The sequence below is a fragment of the Mandrillus leucophaeus genome, unplaced genomic scaffold, assembly GCF_000951045.1.
Source record: "Mandrillus leucophaeus isolate KB7577 unplaced genomic scaffold, Mleu.le_1.0 Scaffold12, whole genome shotgun sequence".
Classification (NCBI taxonomy): Eukaryota; Metazoa; Chordata; class Mammalia; order Primates; family Cercopithecidae; genus Mandrillus; species Mandrillus leucophaeus.
In genome coordinates this window covers 1,573,053-1,585,547 of record NW_012100320.1, presented here as the reverse complement: position 1 = coordinate 1,585,547, position 12,495 = coordinate 1,573,053, and the positions used below count along the sequence as shown (strand labels likewise).

The 12,495-nt window shown below is 37.0% G+C and overlaps 1 protein-coding gene across 1 annotated transcript in view; it reads left to right on the top strand.

The window, feature by feature from the left end:
* HERC1 (HECT and RLD domain containing E3 ubiquitin protein ligase family member 1) overlaps positions 1–12,495 on the top strand; it is a 250,627-nt gene that overhangs the window by 129,260 nt on the left and 108,872 nt on the right. Inside the window, exons 25-27 of the mRNA XM_011969255.1 lie at positions 3,099–3,411; positions 3,864–3,984; positions 9,884–9,935. Coding sequence (XP_011824645.1) covers positions 3,099–3,411; positions 3,864–3,984; positions 9,884–9,935 — 486 coding nt within the window. The remainder of the gene's footprint in view (positions 1–3,098; positions 3,412–3,863; positions 3,985–9,883; positions 9,936–12,495) is intronic.

Below are 12,495 nucleotides of genomic sequence, written 5' to 3'. Positions count from 1 at the left end.
AGTTGCAGCTCTGTAGGAATTTATAGCTGAATAGCAATATAGATATGAATAAATTTACAGCATGACATTTTAATCAAAATAATGAGGAAGGAGGAGCGTATATGTGTCCGTATATATTTTGTGTACATACATTATTTCTAATCTTTAAGAGTGTATCTTTTGGGTTTTTGTAGTAAAGTTTGTTGTTATTACTGATATCAATATTTTCCATGATAAAAAATTTAAGTTTTTTTAAAGTTTTAAAAAGATTTTGGAAAAAATGTAGTTAGTATAGTTTCTGATAATTTCTTTAAGATATCAGAAAACCAGGACTCTGCAGATGTTGATCCTCAGGAGCATTCATTTACTCGAACTATTGATGAAGAAGCTGAAATGGAAGAACAGGCTGAAAGAGACCGGGAAGAGGGACATCCGGAGCCAGAGGATGAAGAGGAGGAACGGGAACATGAAGTGATGACAGCTGGCAGTGAGTATACCCTTCTTACTTTCTAGATACAAACGGTGGCATGCTTTTTGATAGGGGAACTAACTTGAAAGAGAAAGGCAAACTTTCTCCATAGTTTTTCTAAAAGGACTTTATATTCTGCTGGTGATCTCAATTTGTATTAGCTGACATTTCAGGGGCTCCTACAACTGTGCTAGTACTATTCTGATGCTTTTGGATTATGTATTTAGGGCTGAGAAGCTCTGGAAGCAGGAATGTCAGTACCTGCTTCACTGAGCCGCATGCGTAAAATGAAACCCATGAGTCATCGGATAGGGCCATTCAAAATATGTCCTCTGAGGCAACAAGTTGTCCATCAGCCTCGAAGACCTCTGAGCGGTGAGGAAGAGAGCCCCTTTCTATGCCTATTGGGAGAGCCATATTGTTTTCCATGTGTGGAACTTTTAAAATTAAAAATTTCACCCACTGACTACACTGCTCTTTCGATAGGGAGCAGGAATATACATGAGACTGCTATTGACTGGGTGAATAAAACTTTTCATACCTTTATGGCTACAGATAGTTTTTAAAGGTAATTATTTATATGTTTAAAGAGAAGTGTCAAAGCTTTTAAAACATTTATTAGTATCTTTTGAGTGATTTGGCTATTTCAAGTTAAAGTGTGCATTCAATCTGTACCCTAAAACATTATGGTCAGCAATGCATTTGGTTTTGAGATTGTCTGTATCTGTGAATTAACTTGGCACTTACTTTATTATCAACTTATTCGTGTTCTGCATACTTCTAAAAATGATTTTCAAGGGGGCTTGAAACAAGACTAAACATGATTTAAACAAAAGGAAAAAGGTCCAAATGGAGTAAAGGGAGTTGGAGATGGGGAAGGAAAATAATTGTATTTTACAAACCTAGGCTGAGGGAACTTTTGCAGTTGAATATAAACTTAGTTTAGAAATTCCTGGAAGCAGACTGAAGGTGAAAATGTAGTAAAGTATAACCCTCAATTACAGTAAAAAATGATAGTCATCTGGGAACTAGCTGTGCTTTTAGAGCATCTGTATATGCTGGGCACTGGTCAAGTTCTTTACATAGAGTAGCTCATTATCACAGCTGTCTAAAGTTCTAATATTACCTCATTCTAAAGATGGATGAACTAAGGTTTAAGGATGCGAAATTGTATGACTTGGGCCACAGTTAGTAGCAGCTAGAATTAGAACCAGGTCTGCCCCAAACACCAATGACCATTCTCTTAACCCTTTAATTGATTTCTAGTTCTGGACTCTTGAGAGGGCTTATTGCTTTGCTTTTTGTGGAAATAAGGGACTTTTAATAGCATAACAAAAATATTGTCACAATTTTATAAAATATACAGATCAATTTTTAAAGTTTGTACTTCCATATTAACTGATGAATTTAGTATTTTACCAACTTTTTTGGCCTGGGTTTCCCATTAAGAATACTGTCTTTGGGCTGGGTGCAGTGGCTCACACCTGTAATCCCAGCACTTTGGGAGGCCGAGGCAGGCAGATCACAAGGTCAGGAGTTTGAGACCAGGCTGGCCAACATGGTAAAACCCCGTCTCTACTAAAGATACAAAAAATTAGCCTGACCTGGTGGCACGCGTCTGTAATACCAGCTACTCAGGATGCTGAGGCAGGAGAATCGCTTGAACTGAACCTGGGGGCGGAGGTTGCAGTGAGCCGAGATCATGCCACTGCACTCCAGCCTGGGCAACAGAGTGAGACTCCATCTCCAAAAAAAAAAAAAGAAAAAAAGAAGAAGAATACTGTCTTCACTCCAAATTTGTGCAAAAAATTTCTAATGTGAAATATCTACCACTGCATCAGAACCTTGTTAACTCCACTGATGTTTTGCACTTTGAAATAGGGAAAGGCTGGAGTCAGATGGGTATTCCTGGTGATGCCATCTCACTCTGGAGGCAATCTTGCCCCATATATTAAAACTAAATTCTGTTTCAGCAAAGACCTTTAGTGACAGTGCTTATTTAATGTGTTTAAGATACAGCAAAGTGTAGATGTTAGGGATTATATGGACTTTGGAAAGGGAAAGGGAACTTTTGTTGTAACTAATATAACTTAAATTTTGTCTCTCTTTTTTTTTTTTTGAAACGTCAAATTTTTCATACCAAGCTTGTGAACGTTTTAGAAATAAGCAGTTATTTTTATCTAACCTTGTGCTTCACAGGCTTTTGTGGGCTTCAAAATCAGCTGAAGGGCCTTTAAAACACAGATTGCTGAGCCCCCGCTCCTAGAGGTTCTGATTCAGAAGGTCTGGGGTGGGCCTGATAATATGCATTTCTAACAAGTGCCCAGATGATGTGGGTGCTGCTGGTCTGGGACCATACGTTGACAATAACTGATCTAATTCATTAATAACATTTGAAATATGATCACATTTAAATTCTATAAAGGCAGATTAGTATTTCCTAATGTAATTTTTAATGAAAATATAGTATTTTAATGTATTTTAAATGTAATTTTAACTAAGTTAACTATGTTGTATATCATGTCTAAAAAATAATTTTTCCCTCTTTCAGTAAGTTTTTGGTCCAAACTTTTTGACTATTTTTATTGTTATTTTCTTTGCTCTTCTCTCCCCATGTGTTAAGACCTTGTTTTTGTGTTGCATGTTACAGAAATCTTTCAGTGTTTCCTCTCAGCCCGTGAAGTAGCTCGTAGCCGAGACCGAGATAGAATGAACAGTGGGGCAGGGTCTGGGGCTCGAGCTGATGATCCACCTCCTCAGTCTCAGCAAGAGCGAAGGGTCAGCACAGACCTTCCTGAGGGTCAGGATGTGTACACTGCTGCGTGCAACTCTGTGATCCATCGGTGTGCCCTGTTAATATTAGGAGTAAGTCCTGTGATAGATGAGCTTCAGAAGCGAAGAGAAGAAGGACAGTTGCAGCAACCTTCAACAAGTGCCTCTGAAGGGGGTGGACTTATGACCAGGTGGGACTGACTAGACACTGAAAACATGACCTACTCACTTCCCTGTGTTACTTAATGCACTGAAATGGTTTGTTTCCAGAGTTACAGTGTTCTGATGTTAACATAGACATGAAAGAAGAAATGCAAATTGAGTAGGATGAATTTAAAGTAATGTAAATACTGATACTGATTCAGCATGGACTGTAAATTTCTGATTAAATGAGGCACAGTTTTTCATACATATAAACAACAGCAGTGAAAAAGCATGTGAAGTTACTTGCATCTCTCTGTAGTTTAGTGACATGCAAATTATTTTGAGAAGGGCTTTGTGCTTAGATAAGAGTCAGAATTTCCTATCAACTGACATTACTCCTCACTGTGTATATATTATCTCTGTGCTCCAGTTCCATTCAATTTTATGTTCACTAACAGTCCTATATCAAAAAACTTTTTTTTCTGTACATGTGAGACAGGAGTGAAAGTCTTACTGCAGAGAGCCGGCTAGTCCATGCAAGTCCAAATTATAGACTGATGAAATCGAGGAGTGAATCTGATTTGTCTCAGCCTGAATCAGATGAAGAGGGTTACACACTGGTAGGTATACCCAGATTCAGTAAAGAAAGATTTTTGTTTTCAAGGTATAGATATGTAAGGCTTTGGTTAGAGTAAGTAATATGTTTGTTTTAGACATATAAAAACTTTTTTCAAAAAGAACTTTAAGAGAAATAACTATATTGCATAGATGTTTACCACATAGGTGTTAATGGTTTCAATCTCTTGCTCTGACTTCTTTCTAAACTCTAAATTCATATATCTGACTCTTTGATGGACAGTCCACCCAAATGAGTCAGGTTACCCCAATCTTAACGGTAACCTATCTATAAGTGAACTCTCTCCAAACCTGTTTCTCTTCTATTCCCTATTTTAGTCGATGGTACTTTAACTATCCAAGCAAGAAACTTGGGATCATCCTTGACTCTTCTTTTTCTTGTCTCCTGATCCCTTTATCTTTCACCCCTTCCCAATCCAGTTAAGTCTTAAAAATTTTACCATTAGTGTGTCTCCAATGTCCTCTCCTCTCCCTTTCCTTCTTCCACTGCTCTGTTTTAAACTTTCTCATTTGAGTGGACGTGTGCAGAAGCCTTCAAACTGGTTGCCTCACCTCTTGCCTTGTGCCCACCTTCCACACTTCTCTAGACTAGTATATCTAAAGTACAAATCTGTTTATACCTCCTCTACTTATAATCTTTTAACAGCTCTGTTAACTATCAAAAATGCCTCAGAACTTGGACTGTAGGCATTTAGGGTAAAGATAAATAAGATGCTAATTTATATAAAAAGGAAGTAAGGTAAAGGTATGCTACAGTGTCACTGGTAAAATATAAAGCAAAAACTATTTAGAAGATTGCTTCTACTTGAGCAACTTTGGATTTGGAGTTAATTGATAGCTAGGTTTTCAATTTGGCTGTTCCTCTGCCTTATGTGTGATTCTATATGTGCTATGACCTCCCTGGGCTTTAGTGTCCTATTGTGTAATACAAAGATGGTAGTGTCTGTTGTGTATATGGTGATGTGTCAGACTTGGCTTCTGGTCCCGATTCTACTGTTAAAGAGCTGTGGGATATTGGTCATATCATGTGACAGCTCATAGAGAAATGCTAGCATTTGAGATGGACTTATCTATGAGCTCCATGTTTAATTCTGAAATTCCTCTATTTTGTGAACTGAGATAAGGGATATGAAAATATTTTTGAAAAAGTATAAAGTGCTACATAAAGAGTAAGTTACTGTTTAAAAAAAGCTTCCATGAAGGATTCCTCATCTAAGGAAAGTTGAACAATGTCTTTATGTTTCATTGTATCATGACATTTTGTTTATACTTCCTCCTTTTCTCCTTCATCTGCATTAATATCCCTGTGCTTCCACTTCACACTCCCAGTCTTATAGTCTAGTGAGATTCCTCTGTGTTCATTTATTTTTCTGTCAATTAATTTTTAAAATCTGATCAGTCTGACTCATTATCTAGTTTCCTAACTCTGTGATAATTTACCTTTTTTTGGAGACAGGATCTTACCCTGTCACTTAGGCTGGAGTACAGTGGTGCGATCATGGCTCACTGCAGCCTCGAACTCCTGAGCTTAAGCAATCCTCCTGCCTCAGCCTCCTGAGTAGCTGAGATTACAGGCATGTGCCACCATGTCTGGCTAATTTTTTGAATTTCTATGTCTTACTCTATTGCCCAGGCTGGTCTTAAACTCCTGGCCTCAAGTGATCCTCCTGCTTCAGCCTCCCAAAGTGTTGGGATTACAGGTGTGAGCCACTGCACCCAGTTCCCAACCCTGTGATAATTTTAAAACATAGATCATGTCATTTCTCTGCTCAAAGTCCTGCAATGACTTCCCTTTTCTCAGGCTAGAAGCCTAAGTCCCTTCAGGGGTCTGTAAGGCTCTACATGGTCTGGTCCCACTACCTCTCTGATCTCTTCTGTTATTCTCCTCAATGATTCTCCTTCTGCCACACTGGACTCTTAGCTGTTCCATGAATCTACAACACAAGTTCCCTTTAGGGCCTTAACTGGCTGTTTCTTAGGACTGGAATGGTATTGCCTGCATGGCTAACTCCCTCTCTTTCTTCAAGTCTTCCTTCTGATGTTACTTTTTTTGTGAAGCCTATGCTGACCACCCTATTTAAAATGGCAGTTTTCCTTCTTTTCCAAATAGTCACTCCCTGTCCCCCTTGCCTTGCTCTATTTTTTTCTTTTTCTGGGGCACCGATCACTTAATGTATAATGTAGTTATTCATTGATCAGTTTGTCTTAGTCTACATTACAAGAAAAGTTCTTTAAGGACAGGAATTTTTTGCTGTTTTATTTACTTCTGTATCCCAAGCACCTATAATAGTGCCTAGCCCATGGTAGGTAGTCAGGAATTTTTTTTCTTTTTTTAATTTATAAATAACTGTCTAATCTATTTTGGCAAAATTTCCACATGTATTTGGTTTTTTCCATTCTTTAATTAAAGCACCCTATTACCTTTTTATGGAGCAGGTATTTTCAAATTGGTCCCCCTTTTTCCAGTTTTGCTCCTTAGATACTTCTCTCCAAATTAGAACTCTTGAAAACACACACAACAACAAAACACCTACCTGCTGGTTGTGCTACTTTCCTACTCAAACATCTTGTCTTACTGCGGAGAACCGGCTAGTCCACGCAGTCCAAATTACAGACCGATCAAATGTAGGAGTGACTGCACTGCCTGCTCGGAAATTAAAGATTCTGGGAAGTGTCACCTGTCTGCTTTTGGAACCAGTATTCTCCATTTTTGCCATAGTAGTTCATCTTCCAGACCCCAAAAATACCTCTTGAGGCTTTGCTAAAGCACTATTTGCCTTAAAAATTCTCCTAGCCTTCCTTGCTGATGTCCTGTCTTTCCCTGAAGGACTGTCTAAAATGTTACCTCTTCCAGAAAGCTTTCCCAGCTCCCTTACTCTCCCAGTTGTCCCATAACAACTTGTTAGGATCTCTAATAATTAACTGTTTGTCTTATGGTGGATTCATTTATGTATTATTAGTATGTCTTCCCAGTAAACCCACTGAAAAACTAGGATTTTTTGGTTTTTATTTTTCCTAAATGCCCCTGATATCTTCTACACAGTGCTTTACATATTGTAAATGACTGATAACTCATTTCAGTTGAAATGAAAATATAAAAAGGAGGATGGGTAAAATTAAAGTGGCATACTTTTGGGAAATGAGCAATGAAATGTGACTTAGAATAGGGTTAAAAACTCACTATGGACTTTGACCTGTACAAGACGTTTAACCTTCCTGAGCTCCAGTTTCTTTATCTTTGAGATGGAGAATAATGCCTGTTGTACTTGCCTCCACTGTGTTGTGAAGAATAAATTTGGTAATACAATTTAAAACATTTGGAAAATTACAAATGGGAACAACAGATCAATGGAGGAGGATTGAGCTTAGATTTAATTGGCAAGATTGTTCATTTAGGTTTTCTGGTTGTTCATTTAGTTTTTAGAAAATTTTTAAAAAGACTAAAAAAGTCCATTTTTTAAAAAGACTGGGCCAGGCTCAGTGGCTCACGCCTATAACCCCAGCAGTTTGGGAGGCTGAGGTGGGAGGATTGCTTGAGTCCAGGAGTTCGAGCCCAGCAGTTCAAGACCAGCCTGGGAACAAGATGAAACCTTGTCTTTACAAAAAAATACAAAAAAAAAAAAAAAAAAAAAAAAAAAATTAGCTGGGTGTTGTGGTGAGCACCTGTCCCAGCTACTCGGGAGGCAGAGGTTATAGTGAGCTGAGATCGCGCCACTGCACTCCAGCCTGGGTGACAGAGTGAGACACTGTCTCAAACAAAAAACACCAGATTGACTTTTGATTATCTTTCCTTATGGAATATTAGAAAGACAGTGTCATAAAAGATGGAAAGGCAAGAACTAGAGAGAAAGCAGATTCCATTTCAGATGAAGGGAGATCTGGGCTAAGCCTTCAACTTCAGAGAGCCTGGGGTGGATGAAGAGGAGCAAGCACTTGGGACAGTTTGGGTTTTCCAGCTGAAATATGTTACCCTTCTATACTATATGAGGTTATTTAAGATATCTTTGATACCTCATGTACTCTGAATTTTTCATGAATGAAATGCTTTTTAAAAATGTTTTAAGTTAACCACTTTAATGTCAAATCTTTGTTTTAACCTTCTTTCATAAAATGTATTATATGATGTGTTATCTACTTCTCTGTTTTAGCAGAGAATATACCAGCCCTAAGTTTAACTGTTTGACAGGTGTCATTTTTACCAACATTTCTTGCTACACCCTTCTAGTCTATTCCCTAGCTCCCTTGTTTCTCGCAGGATTTGATTTAGCATGTGAAAACAGATACTTTACAAAAGGATAATTTAGATGAATGAATTAGGACTGAAAAGGGCTGAGAGAGGAAAATAAAGCCCTGGGTAAGATATTCTTATCTTGGCTCATATCGTGTGGTGTTCTGCTAGAGGTTGGTCACCACGCAGGAAAAGCATAATGAGTTACATAATTCACAGTGTCTAAAAGATAAAAAACAATTGTTCAAAAGAACCAGATATTTCTGGTTCTGAGGCCTGAGATTGTTTTCTTCCATGAGCCCTCATGGCAAAAGTACTATGTAATGAAAATGTTTTATTACCTGACACAGTGATGCCTTGAGGAGCTTTGTGATGACTATTTGGTGTTTTATCCAGCACCAAATGGTCCAAGAATAATACTTATTTCTGTTGATACATAGGTGGGTGAATATAAGAAAAAGTGTGTTTATCTGCAACATGGGTACATGTATCTATATATGTGACGAGGTAAAGATTTTCTACAACATTTTTCAAATCTGTTTTGACACTTTTTTTTTTTTTTTTGAAATGGAGTCTTGCTCTGTCACCCAGGCTGGAGTGCAGTGGTGCAGTCTTAGCTCACTGCAACCTCTGCATCCCGGGTTCAAGTGATTCTCCTGCCTCAGCCTCCCAAGCAGCTAGGATTACAGGTGTGTGCTACCACACCCAGCTAACTTTTGTATTTTTAGTGGAGACGGGGTTTCACGTTGTTGGCCAGGCTGGTCTCGAACTCCTGACCTCAAGCGATCCACCCGCCTCGGCTTTCCAAAGTGCTGGGATTACAGGTGTGAGCCACCACTCCCGGCCTTGTTTTGTCACTTCGAGCCTTACTTCTTTGGCACAAACTTTTTGGATTGTATGATAGAGTACAATTGAAACTGCTAATACCATAATGTCAAGTCTATGCGTAAGCTTAAGTCATATATGATTTGTTTTATGGGCCAAGTAGGCAGTTGTCTACACCCCACCCCCAACCAGATACACAGATAGCACACAGAAATATACTTCCATTGTTCTTGTAAACCTTCACTGATTTATTAAACTCTGTAGTTTAATGAATTTGAGATTTGTCTATTTTAATAGGTTTTATAAAAAGACATTTAAAAATCTTTTCAAATACTACCAGAAGGTTTAGGACTGTTATTTTTCTGTTAGTACGGAGACTATCAGATTTTCTTCCTTTAAACACCTAGAGAAGCTAGTGGAAGTTTTGAAAAGAAAGGAAAGTGAAGCTAGAGGAAGGAATAGTAATTTTGGAAAGTAGGGCACTACTTCAAGGCTTGAGGCATCCAGAAGGTCTTAATAAGATCATCCTGTGTCTGGAAGATAAAAGACAAAGATTCCAATGGAAAAAAGGTAATGAAAACTACTGCTCTTCTGCAATGTTAATTAATCTGACTTTTTTGAGTTAGTGTTTCAGTTATATGTGCTTGAGCCTCCTTATAGCTATGTTCAGTGAATTTTTAGGGACATTTTGTTATTAGTTGGACTTGAATGATGAATAAGTAAGACATTGTTGTAATTATGTAAATTTCTATTCGAATACTCTATTAAATCTTAATCTTAAAATACTTTTCACGACTAAATTTTACTTATTTACTTTTTACTTTGAATAGAGTGGCAGACGAAATGTTGATTTGGATTTGGCAGCATCTCAAAGAAAGAGAGGTAAGTATAAGTATTAAGAACATAGTAAACATCTTAATGAGACCCTGTCTCAAAAAAAAAAAAAAAAGAACATAGTAAATATCTTAAATCAAGTAGCTGTTTTTATATCTGATGTATTTGGATCTGATTGTCTTTGAAATGTAATTGCAAAAAAATTCAGAATCATTTTATCAGAAGAGTTAAAAGGAAGACTATTTTCATTAAAATACACACCCTTTAAAAATCTGGGAATGTTTAGGAGTTAGTGATCAGTTATTCTGTCATTTGTCCTGTATTTTGACTTTTTAAAAGTCCTATAGAATTCTAAAAACAGTACATTCCATTATGGTGGAAAGGGGTTGTTTACATAATTTTCCATGTTTTAGCTCACAGAGTTGCTATAGTTTAAATGGTGTTACAGGGAGAACTTCTTACCCCATATACATGCATACACACTTTGAAATGGAAAGTTTCTATTTTTTTCCCTCTTGGCCTATTAAGATAAAGCATGTAAGAGATGCTTTATCTCTTACATGAAGAGAAACTATATCTCTTACATAAAAAACTGAAAAAAAGATTTCATGAGGAACAACTTAGAGTGTCATTGAGAGTTAAGGTCTTTTGTTAATGAATAATATAATTAACTCATGGTTATGTGTACAAATTGAGGAAAAACAAGCAGTTTTAGATAATATAAATCCAAGGATAACTAAAAATTCTCTTAAGTATTTTTCTCTATTAACTGGTACTGCTTTTTTGTTTTTTGTTTTTGGAGACAGGATCTTGCTCTGTTGTCCAGGCTGGAGTGTAGTGACACCATCATAGCTCACTGCAGCCTTGGCCTCCTAGGCTCAAGGGATCATCCTTCCCCAGCCTCCAGAGTAGCTGGGACTACAGTTGTGCACCACCGTGCTCAGCTAGTTTATTATTTTTGTAGAGATAAGGTCTCCCTGTTTGCCCAGGCTGATCTCGAACTCCTGGGCTCAAGCAATCCTCCCACCTTGGCCTCCCAAGGTGCTGGGATTATTGTATGCTTGAGCCACCATGCCTGCCCTAACTGGTACTTTTGTTTAAAACCATTTATTAAGTGGTTGTGAAAATGTAAAGTGTTAAAAATTGCCACTAGTGACAGTTTTCTGAAAGCCTGTGAAAAATTTTTTTTTCATGATATTAAATCTTTTGTATTTCAGAATGAAACCCTTCTTTTAATAGCTTACTTGACAGAATGTTAGGTTTCTCGTCCATAGAAGAAAAACTGAGAGATGAAAAGAAATGCACACGTAATTTTTTCATTTTCATGTATATAACCCAAAAGAATAAATGTTATTACTTAAAATTTGGCAGTATTTAATCATTTAATTACAGTTAGAATATAAAGAATGGGCCAGGTGTGGTGGCTCACACTTGTAATCCCAGCACTTTGGAAGGCTAGTCTGGGCAACATAGTGAGACCCCTGTCTCTACCAAAAAGAAAAAAAAAAGCTAGGCATTGATGCATGCACCTGTATTTGTAGCTACTCAGGAGGCTGAGGTGGGAAAATCACAGGAACCCAGGAATTTGAGTTGCAGGGTACTGTGATCATGCCACTGCACTCCAGCCTATGTGACAACAGTGACACCCTGTCTCAAAAAAAAGAATACAGAGAATGATTTCTCTGAAATATTAGGAATAATAAAGCCAGAGCTTGCTTTTTGAAAAATCTTTTGAGGCCATAGCATACCAAAGCTGCTGAGTTTCTTTTAAAAAAAAAAATTACAGAGTATTTGTAATACCAAAAAAATGAAGTGTTTAGTATAATGTGCAATATGCATTTTATTATTTGGTAATTCTTTGAAAATTGGTAGTTCTGTTGACTTACGAATTAAATTTTTGGAACAGATTTACTTTCCTAATTTTGTTTAGCTCAGGTGAATATAGTTGCTAAAAGTTGTATGTTATATTAATAAATGTATATCATTTGGTGCTAGAGAGAAAATGGCTCCAGATTTACAGAGTAGCGTAAGAGATCCAATTTATAGTTTATACTGTATTACTTAAGTTTATATTTATAAGTAATAGTTCATTGGTTAAAATTGTTTTTTTCTCTCAAATCTCTATCATGTTTATGGAACTGTAATTTGAGATTCAGTCTCTTCTTAACCAGGTCAGCGTGTGGCAAAATAATGTCTTTGGAATAAAAGTAGAATCTTCACCTTTGAACTAAGAAAAAACTAATTTGGATGTGAATTACTTAGGCATGGATATAACATATTTAGGAGATTATATTTTCAAAGAGATTTTACAAAAATATTGTGTATTTAGTGACTGCCCTTTGACACAGTGGGTTTTTTTTGTTTGTTTTGCTTTTAAATGATAGTAAAATAAATGACTCTGTTTTTTTTTTTTTCTTTTCTATCAATATGGACCAGATGCCTTAAGCCATAATATCTTCAGTTAGGCAGTTGAACCTGCCAAGTCTGAGAACTGTTTGGGAGCCATTCAAACTGTTGAGTGTTCTGATTCTGACTTGAGCCATGAAGGACAAAAAAATGTCCAGCCAAGTGAGAATTCTGTTTTTTTTCCTTTCCTTTTTTTTTTTTT